General features: G+C 35.4%; 1 protein-coding gene across 1 annotated transcript; it reads right to left on the bottom strand.

The window, feature by feature from the left end:
• Positions 1–2,339: 2,339 nt before the first annotated feature.
• On the bottom strand, positions 2,340–19,774 carry LOC127881492 (hepatocyte growth factor receptor-like). Its single transcript, XM_052429398.1, has 20 exons — positions 18,648–19,774; positions 16,188–16,379; positions 15,145–15,267; positions 14,183–14,374; positions 13,797–13,942; positions 12,941–13,094; positions 12,213–12,358; positions 11,743–11,904; positions 10,934–11,039; positions 8,575–8,790; positions 8,279–8,431; positions 7,709–7,896; positions 6,975–7,099; positions 6,625–6,798; positions 6,260–6,343; positions 5,868–6,052; positions 5,316–5,425; positions 4,432–4,594; positions 3,867–4,003; positions 2,340–3,187 (listed from the first exon to the last, which is right to left on the bottom strand). Exons 1-20 carry the CDS (start codon positions 19,656–19,658, stop codon positions 3,037–3,039), a joined length of 3,918 nt encoding a protein of 1,305 aa, XP_052285358.1. The 5' UTR covers positions 19,659–19,774; the 3' UTR covers positions 2,340–3,036.
• Between the last annotated feature and the right edge of the window lie 271 nt (positions 19,775–20,045).

Raw genomic sequence — 20,045 nt, 5'->3', positions numbered from 1 at the left:
TACAATCCTTGTACAGCGTTCATCCAAATTACTTGAAGCTGGTCACCTCTTCCAGCTTCTCGCCATTCATTTTAGTGTTTTCACTGGAGATGTTGGCGCTGTTCACCATGATCTCCTACTTTTCATTCTGAGCTACATCCCGTATTGAGGTCAAGGAGTTTACTGCTGAGTCAACCCATGTTTAGCAAATATCAAGTTGCGCCGGATGTAGTTGGGGGTGATGGTCTTTTAGCGTCTCATGGATGATGTTCTCAAGGAAAATGTTAAACAGGATGGGGATACTATACATCCCTCAAGGACCAAAGGACGCCCACTGATTTCCTGACGAAATCTTCAATCTGTCAATTGAGAAGTACTGCGCTGTTTGCGTGTCCGTATGGTACTTAAATGACGTGCACGTCCTTTCGACAATGTTTAATCATCAGAACCTACCAAAGGCCATCACGTGAGCACTAAAAAGGAACGCCTCAACTAAAATGAATGGTCTTTATATAATTTTATTTAAATATATAATGCATTTTCCTACCGTTCTTTCTTCCCATCGATACAGGAACACCTTATGTAAGCGTATGCTTTAGCCTGCGGAACTGTGTATCAGGCGCTATTGCAGGTGTATCTCGATGACTTGAAGTTTCTAAGTAAGTCCAAAAGAAGAAGAACCTCTCTTCATCATTTCGCAGTCACTCATGAAGCGACCAGTTCTTTCAAGCATGTCCTTGCCTTGTTGTTCTTGCAATTTCTCCTGGATCTGGAAACTTGTGCGATGCCAAGATCGCTTTCATGTAGCAGGCACACTACCTTGTTTGTAACAAGAGACTTTATCTATGCTAAATAATTAGTTACCTCACTGAGTGCATGTTATAACATATCATGATAGCGTTGACATTTACACTATTTTATATATATCTATAATCATTATGACCTATTCTCACAACTTAAATCATAACATATAACATAAGTATTCAATCACATCATATCCTATTTTGGTAATAATCATCATACAACTATGTGTGTACATTTCATTAAAAGTATGGTTGTTTTTACAACAAAAACAATAACACCAACAACAATTATTTTAGAAATAAAGCTTACAAAAAAGCTTCTAGCGTACGTTAGTGAAATAGTATAATACTTTCGACTGTATTGTATTAGTTGAACAAGAAGGTTGCACTCTAGGAATTGAATTGAGATTTAATAAAAGTATCAACTCGGTCGAATCTAAACTTTCATTTGTTAGGTTATTGAAATAATGACCTTGATATAGAGTATCAGTATAGATATGGTTATTAGTTATAAATTCACACGTAATTACTTATTGGTCGCGATTATTTGATGTAGGTGTTTGAACTGAAAGTTTCTAAGTGTGATGTCGATTGTTGTTTTGTAAGACTTAAAAATAGTTCTTTCCAGTTAAATTCATGCTCTTGGAATATGTTTTGCCATTTTATTTGAAATTTAGGTGGTTCGTTAATGATGTTGTTTATTTTCATTCTGTATAATGGTTTGTTCGGTTTCTGTTTTGTTGTTCGTGTTTATAATAGATTTTATATGTGATGGAATACTTTTGATTAGCGTGTAATACATAAGGAAGTATATCGCTGGGATCTCATACAAGTAGCAAATATTATCAAAGGAATAAAAATCGTTTATTCGGTAATCAAATAGCTGATCGACATATTTAATGTTCTTTTCAAACCAGTCTTTATAGAAAAAGGTTAAACTTTGCGTTTATGTTTTCATTATTCCATAAAATTGTTTTACTATTGCTTTTTTCTTCTAACATATTTGTGAATTGATTCCATGCTGATTGTATATTAGATATAAACATATTTAATTCTATCTGTTATACTAAGTTTGGTGTGTGTCGTGTCCATATAAAAAAAACTCTTCCTTTGGAAGCACAAATAAACAGTAACGTATGATGTGAGAATATGCATACATTTGGCAAAGGTTAACAATATGTTTAACTATCAACGTGAAAATATAAACGAAATAAACACAAACACAAAACATCACGAAATACCTGACGACGAAATACAAAGACAATTGGGAAGATCTAAGCACACCCAAGGTTACTGTCACTGCTTTTATTTGGTTGAGCTATTGTTTGAATTGTGATAATATGATGTTAAGTTTGTTTTACGCTTAAATACGTTGTTAATGACTCTGGGCGTAGTAAGTTGTTAGGGCGTTGTTAGGCAAATTACTTGTCATAAATAAAGCACCATATGTTATGACAAAATTTCTCTTCTGTTTGTGCTACTGACTTTGTAAGTCTCCAACAACTATTCGCATTTGCATTTATTTGCATATAAACACAGAAAACACTCAAGATGCACTCTAATATATTACACTTTATTACATCATATGCAAAGTGAAATACTTTAATCTGAAACAATATTAACATCTATTACTTCTGCTGTGTTGTTTGCTTAACTGTTTAAATGATAGATTAAGCATGTATTCGTTAGCGTACATGTATATGCTAACTCATATTTAACATGTTCGATTCCATACTTGAAAATGTTAACCGAATAATCCTTAAGTAATTATAACGAACAGTATTCCATCAATGTCACTGCATAAACCAAATCATGCATTCCTTCGATATTTCTTTTTTTAAACAATCCCATGTATGCCAAATATCTGAAATGAGAGCTCCCGAATACGCGTGTCAACCACATTGTAAACGAATTATTTCTTTGGGAAACTGCCAAATATCGGCCGGTCATCTCGTATGAACAACTATACGCGTACAAAATCCTCAAAAATTAGTGCCCCTAACGTGTTATTGTACCAAACAAATGTACACTTAATTTTAATTCAAGATATGTCCACGTTTAGCCAGAACATAAAAGGAATAGTTTAAAATATAATGGCATCAAACAAGCTGTTGTTCGAGGCACGGTCCAATATAAGCAAAATATATGATGACTTTCCACACATGTTCTAGAACCATCCAAACTGTACAAACATATTACGTAGGGAGAAGTCAAATATCAGCTTAATATTTTCGAGTAAGCTTATTCGTGCCCACTATTTACAATCGCTCTCAGAAATGACTCTGCTGGTGCTGGAGGAGAATCTCCCACGGCGACATAAGATCTCTGGAATGCTGGTTACCAGCTCAGAGAAAGTCGGTCTGTCGTCTGGTTCCCATTGCCAGCAACGCAACATCACCTGGTACCTGCAACATACGCACATTTATTTATGCATACGATGTCACGCAGTGTTGTGTTTCTTAATGGATTGTATAAGGTGTGTGTCTTAATGAGTTGGTAAATAAGGTTTATTTTGTTAATGTTGGTTTTGATTGGGATGTTTAAATGCGTTAAACAAAGATCAATATTTGAATCGATGAGGGATTTAACCGTGTGAAATTAAATTTCATTGAAATATAGCACGAAAGTGTGTAGACCTGTATGATCTACACTTTGATAAACCGTACGTCAAATACGAAATAATTTGTCGATGGTATGAATACAAGTGAACGATTATTTGAAATGCAGCTCACAGTCCTTGGAATTATTATTAAAGCAAACCATTGGGTATTTTAGATATGAAATCGAAATAAAGGACAGTGCGTACTTAATAATGCTATTTATATTTTTTAAATTCAATATTATAATCTCCTCTGAGGGTAGGCGCAATAATAAAAAGCAATCAAAACAAACAGCTTCACTTTCCACAATGCGTTTACCTAGTTCGTCGTATCACATTTTCCTTAAAAACAACAAAATAGTTCGACCATTGCGAGACAAAATGGTATTTACAACATGATTGCACATATTGCGAAATGATCTCCTGATTTTCAACAGCGATGCCCATACCGATTAATCCAGTAATAATTTGATACATGTACGTACACTTCATCCGGGCAGAAGTCTGGTTTCTCGAGCCGCCTGTTTGTCTTCAGGTAACGCATCATGTCCCAGTTGTCCACGGCCGGGTAGGGACACATGCCTCTCGTAAGAAGCTCCCAGAGAACAACGCCGTACGACCACTGAAACACACACGGTATTTGAATGCATGAATATGAAAGGAAATGGCTACGTAAGCGAACTAGTAATATAATATATAATATATTTCAAATTTTACCAAATTTTAGGTAATCTAAAATTAAAAATATACACATTCTTGTTATTATATTGATAAAGATATATTAGCATGACAAAATTAGACAATATTCATCTGGGACTGCATGTCATTGTAGGTGCAACATCTATATTTATATGAATCCGGTATTAGCGAAAGGCCGATGTCATGTTTAGTTTACTTATTGGTACAATTACAGGTTATATTATATTTATTTCATAATATATCACGTGGACGATCTAGATCTAGATATCTTATTAGTACGTTTTTGATGTCGTGATACTCAATACAAAAAGGTAGTCAATAAGCATGATACTTAATCGGATGTGTACATACAACGTCCGATTTAGAGCTGAAGATTCCGAATTCGAGACTTTCCGGACTCATCCATTTAACCGGAAGTTTCGTAGTCTTGTCACCGGAACTGTAGTACTCCTTCTCGTATACGTCACGTGACAATCCGAAGTCAGAGACCTTAACCGTCATGTCGTCGGCAAGCCTTGGAACATAGGTGAATACATATGTTCTTGTAAAAATAAGTATATTAAAGCATGTTTGCAAACTTTCCAACGTAATTTAACGTTTGACGAGAGGATATATTGTATTTAACGCAAATTATTAAGATATTTGCTTATGCTTTTCATAAATAGTTAAGACTAAACCATCCTATAAAAAAGTCGAAGAAAACAATAAAGCAAATGAGTAAATGGCCATAAGCTTTTAGTTTACGAGAACGCCTTTTAAAGTAAAAATCTATTGTAAACATATGTTTCACTTTACGAATGTTTGCTTATTCACAAATGTTCGATTGTTCTGACTTCTTTAACCGTATGGTTTAAAATTTTCGTAAATAAGACCATTGCTGAAAACTGGTACACGTAGTTACAGTAGCTCCCCGTCATCTTTAAGATCGTTAAGCTAAAACAATCCACATACCCACATACAACAAGATTCTGTACTTCTGTTATGTCTTAAGTAGTTAAAACGTTTACCATGTCGGTACATTTGATCTCAATATATTGCACAAGGTCAATAAATATATTCGGTTCTCCTGCTGAATGTGCATAAGTTAGGCCACTCAAACCATCCCGTACCGTTTTTGGTTCGACAATCTCGATGGAAGATGGTCTTAAAGAACGTGTTCCAAAAAAAACAACAGTCAAATCCCTATTTAGGTAATGATATTTGGCTTTTGAAAAAATCATAATTGCACTACTCACATGCAATTTCTGGCAGCTAAGTCTCTGTGTACAAACTTCAGTTCTGCGAGGTACTGCATTCCATTTGCGATATCAACACCGTACATGACAAGGTCACGGACACGTGGAACCTACCAGTAACAACTGCCAAAAATTATGCTATAAAATGGCATTGCTTTCCGAGCTGAGCAACTCTTATAATTGATATTCATATGACTTCTAGCGGATTCACAACTACAATACACAATATGTGAACAATACAAATAATTTGTTATCAAAATGAACCTTTTTGCTATCTGATTAAAAATGTTCATTGTTACCCTATCAAGACGGCTAGCCAGTATTGGTGTTTAAGTTCAGATAAAATATCACATAATCGATTAAGATAATCCCACACCGTTCCCTATGGGAATGACCTTATACATGAGGGCAAACCCTTTCATGCTTATCAAATTTTAATGGTACGATTTCAAGCATGCTTATCGTCAACTTAGTAATTGTATAGATCCAACGAATTGTCATATCTAGAACGTCTACATTCAAAATACAAATTGACCGTCAGCTGACGCGTACGTTATTGACGTTACGTATGTAGGAGAGAAGGTCGCCGAGTTTCAGGAACGGCAGGACGACCAATGGAAGCCGCTCGATTCCGAAGCAGATACCGACAAGCTGCATGACGTTCTTATGCTCAAAGTCCTTCATAATGAGAGCCTCTTTAATGAACATGTTCACATCCATGTCCTTTGGGTTGTTTCCTGTTACATCGGAAGACATTTTTTAAACGGAATTTACTGCGGAATTTAATCCAAATGCTGTGCTTACCTTAGATAAAATGTTATAAAAATATTTTTTAATAACTCATTAAAATTAAGTATAAGTGAGGGTTCAACAACGTATGAATTGACAATGTCAATATGTAAAAAACGCTCAAGCAAAACTTTCAAATTAATGAACATATTTACGATGGATAGTCTTCGCTGCGACGGTTTTTTCCATATTCTCTCCAACTTGTCGAAGGTATGCTTTGAACACTTGACCGAAATGTCCTAGACAGAAGCATAGGTACATACATAATGTGTACTGATTTCAGTGCTCGAATGAATTAGTGATGTGGTGTTTTAAATATACTTGTGTGTTTTTTTTACGTAAGTTAATGTATTTTTGGTGAAAATATTCTTAAATTAAACAATAGTTGTCCTTCGAAATATAATAATTCGTATACGCCTATGACCAGAAAAAACCGATGGCTTTTAAACGAAGATTTATAACTCAAAATGCACAAACACGGTTACATTTATAACACATATAATTCCACATAAGCGCCAACCTTCGCCAACCGGCTCGCCAAGGATGAGGCACTCGCTGTTGATTAGAAGGCCTTTCTCTTCAAGTACCCTCAGAATCTCGGGCTCCATCTCGGGCAGAAGCGGGGATGTCTCTTTCGCGTCCGAGCTGTGCTCATGTGCTGATGCCAGCTGAACAACTAGGCGCTGCCTGTAATCTGAAATACGCGACCGGTGGTTTGTACCTCAAAACAATGAGTTGGCCAAAGTATGTGACCGTGAAATTTCATTTACAGGATTTTGCGTTTTAAAAGTCACCATTGATATTAATGTCATCAAAACTATTTACTTTTTCTTAAATCGTTACAAGAACATTCTACGCATTTTTTCTAACCATTCTGTCGATTCTGCAGCACATCTGAAGATTGGTTCTCCGACAATCCCTCCAAGGACAGCACGTGCTCTTGCCGTCGGAAGTGCACGTTCAAAGAGTCATGCTGCAGACGACGTGACTTGTTCCTGGTAGAAGTTTGAACCAGCATTACAGTACGTATTTCAAAAACTAAATTACCTCTTTTATCATTTATAGGCATGTAGAATTTTTCTCAGCATGCGTAGTGATTTATTTCTTTAATTACTCGATCTGTGCAGGCACGTATTTTTCATAAAAAGTCAATGTTAAAAAACATACGGATTACTATATGTGTGCTTTAAAAAAAAAGTAGTCAAGCAAGTCCCTCCGTATGGGATGTGTGACTGGCATCACATTGAAGTTTGCTTTGATGCATATTCCTAACCTGAACGCAATGCAAATATCATCGATTGCCTATTTTAGTCTACCTTATTTATTTTAAGTATTTTAAGTAAAGAATTTTTGCGTTCCGTTTATGGTTGCAAATACCTGTGTATATGTGTATCTGTATTGTGTGTATATGTGTTTATTTAAAATACAGCGTGTCATACAAATATCATTAGAAATGACCGTAAACTGTATAGTACGTGAATCTTATAATACAATCACTTGTTAAATGTTAAATTTTTACTTCCCTTGTACATACGGACATTTAAATTGTACTAAGCATATAAGCATATCGACTGTTGTTATGTGCAGGCAGGAAAAATAGGTACCTGCTGTACTTGACGACGGAGATAACGATGCAGGTAACGAGCGCAAAGCAGCCGATGACAGATCCGGCTATGATGCCATACATCGTGTAGACATTGTTACTGTGCGGTGCCATAGATTGCCGTACATCTGGTTCTTCCTGTTCGAAGGCTACTGTCCCAACGTCATAGTCCCGAAATCCAATGGAACACTGAAAGGTCACGAGGAGTATTAATTGCCTCTGTCAACAATATATCATGTGTTTAATGTCAACCAAAAAATGAAATATATTATACAATATAGCGTTAACTAAGGAAATCATAATTTCGCAATAAGATGTTAAATACGATATCATTAATTTCCAAACTCATGCGAAATAATTACTGGCTTATACACGCAAAAAAACGCGGCATTGGGCGTTCGGGGTTGTTTATGTATTGTGACACCAAGGTTTTATGTTGCGCTATTTCGGGTTCGATTTAAAGCTCAATATCTGACTAACTCTTTTGGGGAAATCTGAAAGATTTTATTAAATCAAAAGTTTTTCTGACGTGGCGTATGTTAATAACCGTATAATTTTAGCAAACGTTTACCTTCACTGTCAGATTTTTTCCTTGTGGGAACACGTTACTTTCAACATCCACTTCACACACAATGCTCTCATTGACGCTTTGTACGTGGCACGGAATGTCTTTGTTGACAGTAACACGAAAGTTTTCGATTGGAATGGTCGACCAACCTGAGCCCTGTTTAACACAAAAGTGTACACGTTTATTGTCCAGTGATATTATTGCCATTTAACGAAACCACTGGTTTGTGTTATACTCTTACTTGTATCTTTAAATGTTGTGTGCTAAATATATTGCAAACATTTACAAAAGCATTTTACCTTGATCTCAATAATTGGCTTTTCGATGGAGATGTATCTCCAGCTCTCTTTCAAGACAGGGTCTTTGATAACCCTGACACGCTCAATACTGTTGTTGGTTAGCCAACCGTAGCTGTTAACCAGGATGGGAATGACATGAGTGTCATTCGGGTCTCCTCGAAACTTTCCCGTACTGCAGACTAATGAAGTATCCCCATACGAACAGTTGCCTGGATCCTGGATTTAAACAAGTTTCCTAATGCTTAGCTTATTTCATATAAATAAGTTCAAGAAAATCACTGTATTGTGTTATATATTGTATTACTAATTTACACAAACTCTTAAATAATAAATATTCTGTTAATAACGAATTGTCAAAAAGTATTTAAACAATGTAATGCATGTGTCGTGAATGTAGTTATATGTTTTCAAAGTATTGTCTTTTGTTCTGAATAAAGTTTGAACACTCGTATTCTTATCTGCTCTAAATTTCATTCAATCAAAATCCAATCAAGGGGAATAGTTCAAAGACTGTCACGTTGCTACATATAAAAGCACAAACCATGATGCACATAACAACGCAGCTAGTAATAAGAGAGACATTTAGAAGAAGAATAAGATATTAGTATTCATAATGTACTATAAGGAATTGTTTATATTAAAAAATGGCAATTGCATTTTTTTAAATACCAAAGAAAAAACGAAACAAAAAATCAATGTTAATACATGTTTTATAGTGAAAAAGTGACATTTATTACAAGAGCTAATATTTACACCAGGCTATTGGTTTTGTTTTATCATTAATTGGTTTCAACCATTTTTCTGATGTTAACTTCAGCCATGAACATGATATTTATTTTTGCAAACATGGTAAAAGCATTCACTATGCACGGACGCTGGATTGGTCATTGTTTTGTCAGGATGTACTCTAAACTACCTCGGATACTCTTTAGCATCAAACAAAGTGCCCGAGGTACGGAAACTATACTGATATTACCCCGGAGTATGGCCGGGTGCCTGTAAGCTTGTTTTCCTCACCCGGGTACATTATAGTAAACTTTAGAGTACCCATGCCTTTTAAGCGTATTACAAGGAGAGAAACCATGTAAGAATTATTTCTTTCGTTTCAATCCTTTTCTGATATCTATTGTATTGTGTATTTTTATATATTGTACTTGACAAAAGAAATAAATATGTTTAAACTAAGCGTATTTTCCGTTCCCGTGTACATTATGATATATATTTAAGAGTACCAAGATTACTTTTAAATAGCACCTTAGCCAACAACGACCAATTGAGCAGAACTGCTTGGTTTCTGATACACGGATACGTTGTCATTTGGCCAACCGTTATGTGATAGAGTTTTCTTAGACATCCGTAATTAGACCGACAAGATCAAGCATCAAAGAAATACATAAAAGAAAGTGCTGAAGGCACTTGATTTTATTTCGTTAATTACACACTGCACTGTACGGTTTTTCGAAGACATGTATCAGCATTGAACTGATATCAAATCATTTGAAACAACATCAAAAATTATAACGCACCATATAAACAATGTCTTATTTTGTTTCATGCACTCGATGACTACCTTAATGATCTTGCCTATTTTAGCTCAGTTATAGATAAGAACAGAGGCATTCATAGTGAAATAAAAATCGCACATGCCATTTAGGGATTAAAGTCTATTGTGTAATTTAAAATAAGAGAAAATGTCATATATATGTAGTGTTAAATAGAAATACATTTTTACAAAAAAATAAGGTCAGAAATATGTAATTATACCTATATTTGTAAACCTATATGCATAACATTGTGTGACCACTGTGTATTAAACCTATCCATGTACCATTCTCACGAAATATGTTCACGAACTATGTTTATTTCGTGTTTATTTAGATTATTTATTCTTTAAAATGATGTGTGTTTTTGTGTGTACTTCAACGCATGCTGTTATCTATATGTATGTTAATGACGATGAGCTTTACATGCTTAAGTCAAAAATAAACTATTCTGTTCTGTTCTGTTCTGTTCTGTAAAGAATTGTTTTGTATGCAAGTCTTTCCATTTTGTGCTGTCCACTTCGATGATCTCATCGAATTCTTTTTTCCAAACTGATTGCTACCTGTGTAGCTTGGAATTAATGTCTTAAAGCAGGGAAATGTTGGATATACAAGCTTTGCTTTCGGAAGTTTAAAATGTGTTTTTATTGTGAATAGCCCCGTGAATTTAACTGACAAATAATCAATGCGCTTATTTATTCATCCTCTATATATTTCAAACTCATATATACTTAAGTTTACATGATATTGTGATGAGCTTCAGAGTCCCTGTACAAAATGCAGAACGAGACCAGAATAATCTAATAGCACAACAATACCAGAACCCAGGGCACATTAGGTCCATGGCTGTCAACAGCAGTGAGTTGCACGTTTCTACCAAGGCCGTTTAGTCTCTCTCCTGTCACAGTCATCTTTATGCCGCCGCTATGAATCATAACCACGATGTCATATGTTTGATGCTGTTAGGATATTGTTATATCCCCGATTTAACTTACAATACATGTTTTTTAAATACGATAACACATTCCTTTCGGTTAAGCGCTTAGGTTTTCATTACAAAAATTGTTCAATATTGATTTGTATTTACTTTAGAATGTAAAACTTGATAAATTCTAATGAAGTTTAGAATAACCACTTGGTTTAACAATGATTTTTAAATGAATATTTTGCATGTATGTATATGTTGGTGAGTCTTATACATAAATTATAAACTCTGATTATATCTTAATAAATTAAACACTGGAAAGATTAGTGTGTGTGCGCGGAAAGCACAATTTTAGAGCGAAGTAATATGGTGTTGATCACTGACATAGATGGTCTCTTGAAGTTCTTCTGTTAAGTACTAAGCAGAATTGGTTATGCATATACTTGTTTCATAAACTAAATGCCAGAAATGAAAATCTGAAATGGGCGCGTACATGCTAAAACCAATGAACAGAGGTTTAATGACTCTTATGACATTTTAAGTGCCCCTGTTTAAAAGCGCCATGTAACATAATTTTACCTAAACAGACCATGAGTTTCCATTCTTAAAATGGACCGTGGATTGAATTTCATGTGGAGGCACAATCGTTCAATTTACGTTCAAATCTTAAGATAATAGTATAGGCTATTTATTTGCTATTACCTTTTAGTTGTGACCATTGGATGAAAGGTCAGAACATCCGCATCGGTAATGTAGTGTATTGAAGCCCCTGTCAAAACTGCAGCGTCGATGTTGAGGGAGACATTGAAAACACCCGACATTTTTTTTGTCGGCGTCCGACATGTAATTGTATCATTCGATAGCCTGATAAACAACAGCAACATGTATTCGTTTGCATAAGGTTTTTATTCGTTTGCATTAGGTTTTCTGAATAACAGCTTATTGGCAATGGAAACAAAAATAAGTAAAAATACACCTGGAAAACCAGATATTCAGACTTGATTATGGATGGTAGTATTACTTCCGATTACTTGTAATGCATATACATGTACATTCTATTCATAATAGAAACAAACTGTAACAACAATGGTTAGCACATTTAGGCCAAGTCTCATAATAAGATAACATTAAATTTAAAAAAAAACATAGAAATTAGAAACAGATTGCCATACATGTCCTTGTCTGTGACGTCACATCTATCCTGACCAATGGCAATAGTCCGGTTGCTGCCTGTATTGAGGTGGCGACCACGCAGTACCATCTGTACACCTCCCGACTGTCTGCTGAAGGCGTGGTCGCTGATGTTCAGCCAGGGTTCCTGAACATGTATTTCACTAATGCATTGAATATGATCCCCAATACGTTCGCACTAAATTATAGTTAAATGATGGAAAGACGTTACTTTTTACTTCTTAATAATGTTCTGCCTAAGAATAGCTAAAAATATAACTTCTATTGAAACCAGCTTAATATGTTCTAGACAATCTGAATTTCAGATTCCCAAATGTTATTGTCGGCATAGTTACATATTATACAATTTAAGTATATGCTATTTACTCAAATAAATATATTTTACAACTCAAATTTTATAATTTGGTCCATACATCGGAGCTTAGAACGTTACCCAGACTGTTGTCTCAACAATTCTCATTATTGTAAACATTTTATTCTGCAACTTGTTCCTTGTCTTATTTTACAAATGCCATGTAAACTAATTGGATCCGGTTACAAAAATTAAGTATATTTCATACGCATAATTTAATAAGTCTTCTTTACATTTATCTTATCAGCATGAGTTAGTACATGAATACATCTACACATCAAAATGAAACTAAATATTGAAATATTATTAATATATTACTCAATATAAATGCATTGCGAACCAAATGTAGGTACAAACCAAGAACGAAAATTCCTTATGCGATGTGGCTTCCCCATTGACAGGAATGGTCGAAGTCTGCGTCCTATTTGCCGTGATGCTCACACGAACGAACATTTCATATGAGACGCCGCTATGGTCGAAATCAGACAACGGAGTAGTCAAACATACCAGTCTAAAACAGGAAAAAAAATGTGTTGTCAAAACACACCATAAAATCCTTCATAAAATACCGTCATCAAACAAGACAATGCTACGTGGAATAATATATACCATTTTAAAGCAATTTAATAAGTTACACATATAAGTGTCAAAAACACAATGTTGTGTGCAATCGCTATATATGGAACGAATGAATCGTTAGTTATAACAGTTTTTTTCCACATGTATGTTCATGAAATCTAACTGAACTGATTATTATTGAAGCGTTCAAATGATATGTGTGATTGGTATTAAGAGTATAACGTCAGCAGCTTTAACGGTAACTGTCGCTCGATTGGGCATTGTCGGCCCGGGTAGCACTTTAATGTACTCAACATTTAACTATACTAAATGTACCCCGGGTACGGCAAATATACTGAAACGTACAGGGCATTATAACGCTAAATTGGTCGTTGTCGGGGTTTTTTCCGAATTAATTATGTTCATACGTATGTCAATATTCTGTAAAATGACCTCTATTTGATCGAAACTCTTACTAAAAAGCATGTTGAGGCAGGTTTCGTTCCAATAGAATTTTGTTTCGTATTCCGCAGCGCGTTTTACGACATCGGAGTTTGGGCGGGAATAAAACTCGGGTACAATCTAAAATGGCCGAGCAGACAATGACCAGCCGAGCGTAACTGACTATTTGTAAATAAAGTTAAAGATTGATTACTTGGTTGGAAAATTGCTTCGATCAACGTTATCACATGAGTTGTTGCCTATGAAGGCATGGACTTGTTTTGTCGCATCGTTAGCCCCGAAGTGTCCATGAATGGTCAGCCGGGTACCACCAGCTGTGGGCCCCGTTTCCGGTGTTATCTGAATTAGTATTCGTGTTTTAACATGAAGCATCTGATAAAGATATCAAATGAGCTAATCGTCGTAGCTTTACAAATCTATATAATACTCTTTCTATAAAGTCATCCATCTTATCATCATCTTCTTCATTAAAACATATATAGGCTACACAAGATTTTGCATTTAATAATATGTATAATTACAATAGTAAAAAACGGCAATCTATAAAAAAAATGACCGGAAAAGAAGCTAACCACTCACCAGGTTAATAATCGGTGGACAATAATGTTGAAAATATTTTGTATCATTTGCGATAGCCGATGTTGTGTTGACGCATTGTCCATGACCGGTAGTAGAAATTATCCAATGGCATGTCAACACCTCAGTCCTGTCTCGAAGACAAGCCGCACACTCCGAGTGTATCCCGCAGTCGTCCAGTGACAGCTTTATGACCTTTCATCAAAAACAAAAGAATCGTTTGATAGTATTCCCCGGAATTCAGTTTGCTTAGTTTGTTCTTTACATTGTAACTAAAGTGCTTTAAAACCTGATGCTGCACAGTGGTCTTGCTTTACAAACGTATGCTGCAGTGTGGTCGTGCTTTACAAACTTATGCTGCAATGTGATCGTGCTTTACAAATTTATGCTGCAGTGTGATCGTGATTTACAACGGATGCTGCAGTGTGGTCGTGATTTACAAACGGATGCTGCAGTGTGATCGTGATTTACAAACGGATGCTGCAGTGTGATCGTGATTTACAAATGGATGCTGCAGTGTGATCGTGATTTACAAACGGATGCTGCTGTGTGGTCTTGATTTACAAACGGATGCTGCAGTGTGATCGTGATTTACAAATGGATGCTGCAGTGTGATCGTGATTTACAAACGAATGGTGCAGTGTGATCGTGATTTACCAGCGGATGCTGCAGTGTGGTCGTGATTTGCAAACGGATGCTGCAGTGTGAGCGGGCGTAAGAAACGGATGCAGCGGTATGAGCGTTAAAATAGTCATCGGTATTGCAGTCTTGTAAAGTGATGTGACGTTTTAAAAAACTACAAAAATGCATTAAGAATCAGCATGAGAACTGGATAGCGATATAAAAACTGCATATGATACTATCTGCCCATGATATTACCATGTACCTTCTCCGCCGTATAAACAGATACAATGTTTCTCTTAAATAAAAAAAATAAAGACTATTTTATTTAAAATTGCACGTACGTTGCCGCTGGAAATGTAGAATATCGCTCTGCCCGCTGGGTCCATTGTGAGACTTTCTACGCGAGATGAAGTTGGGGACACCGACAATAGGATATCCAATGTATAATTCGTGTCTAGTTTTGCCTGTACACATGTTAAAATGAAAAAAGATGTTTTTCACTGTGATATGATTTTAATTAATACTCTTCGTCAAATGTGGTCTTTAAATATTAAAATGTTGGAAAGTATTGGTCAGGAAAATTTATTCTTATGATTTGGTGGAATAGCTCTGCGAGATTGTCTATTTGCATTAAATTATCAACAGATCAACATTGGTCATAAACGGGTCACTAAATATAATTCAACTGTATTAATTATCGTACATGATCAATGTGCTTATAATTATAAAATTTCTTTATTAATAAAGGGCAAACATAAACATATGAAAGCGTATATATATATGTAAACTGTTCCAACATTGGAAGATGTGTTGCGGTAAAAGTGTGGGGTATATAACTGTGAATAAACCATCTTTTTTATGGGGATGGGGATTTCACAGTATGTCTGCTTCATTCTGCACCGTAGCTAGGCGCACACGCCGAAGTCTCCAATAGGAATATGTCTGTCTGTTTGTCTGTCTGTCTGTCTGTGTTTGTATGTCTGTATATCCGGTTGTTCCGCATATCTTTCTCCATATATATATATATATATATATATATATATATATATATATATATATATATATATATATATATATATATATATATATATATATATATATATATATATATATATATATATATATAGCGGCGATCTGTATCTTTTCGTTAAACGTTGACTGACATAATATTATTTGTTCTTTCTGACGACACATACCTTGGTTATATCAGATTTATAATTATATCAAAACTAAACTCAGTTCACCTTTCCCCACCGTTTTATCTTATGAAATCTAATCTAAATGCCATCATTATCCATAGCGCTTAGATTTTCACAAGAAAAACGCAAACTTAACAAACACAAATTGAAATAGGCAGTAGTTCAGCGTCGTTACAAAAACAGACCTTCAGAATAGTGCCGTTGTTTGTTCCAAGGACGAAGAGGGCGTTGCCCTGATCCCCATCCGCCCGTGCAGCCAGGCAGGTGATGTTCTGAGAGAAGGGTATGTGGGGTCGGATAGAGGGTGTAAGCGATCCGCTGGTCAACACCCGGTGGTTATATTTTGTGAATCCGCATTTGATGCTGTTCAGGTTGCGCTAAAATGTACCTTTTACCATGAAGCATAATGTTTCATATTATGAAAAGTCGACGTCACAAAGAGAGAGAGAGATTGTATCATGTATTATTGCTAAATTTTTCACTTACAATGTAATTCATCTAAAAACTTAAATTACTATGTAGGGGGGGGGGGGGGTTGGGGAGGTAATGCAATCAAATTGCACAATAAGGTCTTATATGGAAAATCACAATCAGGTCTAAAATTGAAATTGTATATACCCCGCAATTAATTTCGCTATATATCTCCTTGTATAAGACGTTAAATAAATGACGTATATTTAATAATAATAATATATTAGGTACCCCTATATACCTTAAATTTGTGTTTATATCGGATAAAAAAGGGTATGGAGATATATGTTTTTAAAGTGGGACCCCCTAACCTATTTCTAAATCAGAGACCCCGTAACTGGCAATATGTGTGAATATATATATATATATATATATATATATATATATATATATATATATATATATATATATATATATTCACACATATGACCAGTTACGGGGTCTCTGATTTAGACATAGGTCATGGGGTTCCCACTTTAAACACGTGTATCTCCATACCCTTTTTTATCCGATATTAACACGAATTAAGGTATATAAGGGTACCTTATATATTGTTATTTATGAACACGCCATTTATTTAACGTCTTATACAAGGAATATATATAGCGAACTTATTTGCGAGGTATATACAATTTCAATTTCAGACGTGATTGTGGTTTTCGATTTAAGACCTTATTGTGAGATTTGATTGCATTACCTCCCCTACACCCCCCTCATAGTAATTAAAGGAGCCTAGATTGCGGGGTTGTATATAGACCCCGTTTTTTTTATTGACCTCGTAAGTACAGTCTGAAAACTACAGAGACCGCGTAACTGGCACTATGTATTGGTATATATATATATATATATATATATATATATATATATATATATATATATATATATATATATATATATATATATATATATATTCGATTATTAATAGTATCGGGAATCATTGCGTCCATGCTCAACACATTGGTCAATATGGTGGAATAATTATTGTTAAATTAAATTAATCAAAATAGTATTTATCATGGAATTGTTGAAAAAACATTAACAATTTAATTGACACCACAATTATATCGCCGAATATCCTCATTTATGATATTACTGGTCCAAATAAAAGTCCAGTTCACCAAGTTAACGCGATAGCGTTTATATTATATAATCCTTTTACTGACCCTGATACCTTGCGAGTCGGATTGCAATGCATTGCGATGCATTAAAGTGAGGTCAAGATTTTACTGCTGGTACGATGACTTGTTTAAAACATTATACTTTTAAATGATAAACGTTTAAGTTCGAAAACTATGAAAAATAGTTCGGTCCAAACGAATATCGGGGTAGTGAAAACAATAATTTTATAATATTAAATATACTAGTACACAGAAGCATTATGGAAGTAATTACTAGATGTGAGTACATAGTTTGTAAGAAAAAAATGCTCTGACGCTGAAAATCTTCTAAATATAAAGGGGCACACACAAACAGTAGTGATGTCGAGAGTTGAGTGTAAAACTGTTCTATCCTCAAGCCTTTGCATAAGAGATAAAACTGACCACAGAGTTAACAAAACGCACTGTAGTATCCCTGTCTGTACCCAATACTTTACAAATAAAAAGTCAATTGAATTACCTTTTAAATTAATATAAATGTGTTTACTGTATTTTGAGCGTTTTCTACTCCGAAAAGTTTCTGTCCTACCGGTGGGAAATGTTTATTCAAATTTCATCGCACGCTTTCAACGGTAAGCCAAGGTTGAAAAGCTGGGTTAACGGTTAGCCAAGGTTGAAAAGCTGGGTTAAAAAGCTACGCCGAAAAAATACATCGTGTTTACAGTTTTAACCCATTTATGCCTAGCGTCTAGAAAAAATGCCTTGGCAAACAGCGTAGACCCAGATGGTCTCATCAGGGTCTGCGCTGTTTGCTTACAGGAATTTCTGTAAGAAATATTCTAAATATAGAAATAAAAATACTAGACATCCCTAATTTTGGAAATAAATTGATCCAATTTAGAAGGATGGGAGAGTCCACTAGGCATAAATGGGTTAGACTATTTTAAAAACATATATGGTTTACTGGTTACAAACCACATATTTACACCGCAACAAATATTTACAATGATGGGTGTAACCTTTGCGAGATTTAGAGGCACTTTATTTCATTGTAACGGAAATATTTATTTTTTTTACCCATGGTTGTGTACATGCCGGCTCAGCTCCATCTATCCAATCAGGCGTTGATCCACTGGTGTTGTGAAAACACTGCTTTAACTGACCGTCGAAAAAGTCACCAATCGACGTAACGTTGTACACGCACAGAACGGAATGTCCCTGATGCTGTAGCGTTCCACCGTCTAATACAACGTATAACATATTCATTAACATTGTTGCAGCAACGATGGTAGTGTATCCGTGGCAATCTATTTTTGCCTCCATATAAGCTCTAAAGTTAGAGTCATTTGCACAAATCTGTATTATATAACCGATCTCTTTCCCATCATGTTCCGGTCTATTTTTTAAGAAATAGGCGTTGTGGTTATTGTGACTATCGATGGCATAAAATCCGTATATATATCGAAAAGAGACGTTGGGTTTAGCTTTTAATGTATTTGTACCTTCATAGTGAACGTAGAAAGACGTGGCATTTCCGCGAAACAATAACCTTCTAGATAGTGCAAAGCGGCTTGTGCAGTTATTCGTGCTGCAATCAGAGTGCATACTGTTGCTCGCAGGCGAAATGGCTGAGAAAACTGGAAGGAGTCTCGACGGACTGTGAACAATCATTGCCGACACAGGGCTTCCAAACTGGGCTGATGGTGGTATGCCATTTGAGGCCACTATGTAGTTCACAGAAGATATATTGGAAGCTAAGTGCAACAGACACGTAGCGTTGTACGCTGAGCCGCACACGATCATATACAGAGTGTTTTCGAGGGTGATCATCTCAAACACCGAAGGCGGGCATGCACTGGGATTTCCTGGGTCGCAATCAGGGTTGGTCACTTTGTACATAAGATTAGATGGTTCGAGCGACAAAGTGTTGTATTGCATCAAAGAGTAACCATTGTGAATGTATACCTGTCTGTTATGACCCACCAAAACGCGATACGCCTTCTGGTCGGTTGCGTTCAATACTTCTATGACATTTCCCGATGATAACTTCGCAATCGTGAAAACGGTAATCCATGCAACACAAATCATTTTGAAGCGTCCGTTTGTACCAGCATCGAAATAAAAAATGAACAAATTAAAAAAAAACGATAAAAGTCGCTAGAGAATAAATTTCCTTTTCTTGACAATTGTTCTAAACATCACGCACCGCTTGTAACAAAATGTATTCAGAAAGTGTATCCATGTTTCGTTCAAAAGAAATGTTAAAGGGGCCGTCCAACAGATTGGTAAATTGACAAAAAAATTTAAAAAAGTTGTTTCAGATTTGCAAATTTTCGTTTTTGTTATGATATTTTTGAGGAAATAGTAATACTGACCATTTACCATGCTCTTAAATATCCATTATATGCATCTTTTGACGATTTGAAAACCTGAAAATTATACAGCGTCGTGCGACGCGAAACGATGGAATAATTT

The sequence above is a fragment of the Dreissena polymorpha genome, chromosome 5 (genome assembly GCF_020536995.1).
Source record: "Dreissena polymorpha isolate Duluth1 chromosome 5, UMN_Dpol_1.0, whole genome shotgun sequence".
NCBI lineage: Eukaryota > Metazoa > Mollusca > Bivalvia > Myida > Dreissenidae > Dreissena > Dreissena polymorpha.
Note: the sequence above shows the minus strand (reverse complement) of the source record. Positions and strands in the feature narration are given on the sequence as shown.

Excerpts from the sequence above, each read along its gene's own strand:
- LOC127881492 (XM_052429398.1), bottom strand. The coding sequence starts at position 19,658 with ATGATTTGTGTTGCATGGATTACCGTTTTCACGATTGCGAAGTTATCA. Across the intron at positions 8,432-8,574 it reads AGCCAATTATTGAGATCAAG|GGCTCAGGTTGGTCGACCAT; the intron begins GTAAAATGCTTT and ends TGTGTTAAACAG. Across the intron at positions 6,344-6,624 it reads TGGCGAGCCGGTTGGCGAAG|GACATTTCGGTCAAGTGTTC; the intron begins GTTGGCGCTTAT and ends GCTTCTGTCTAG.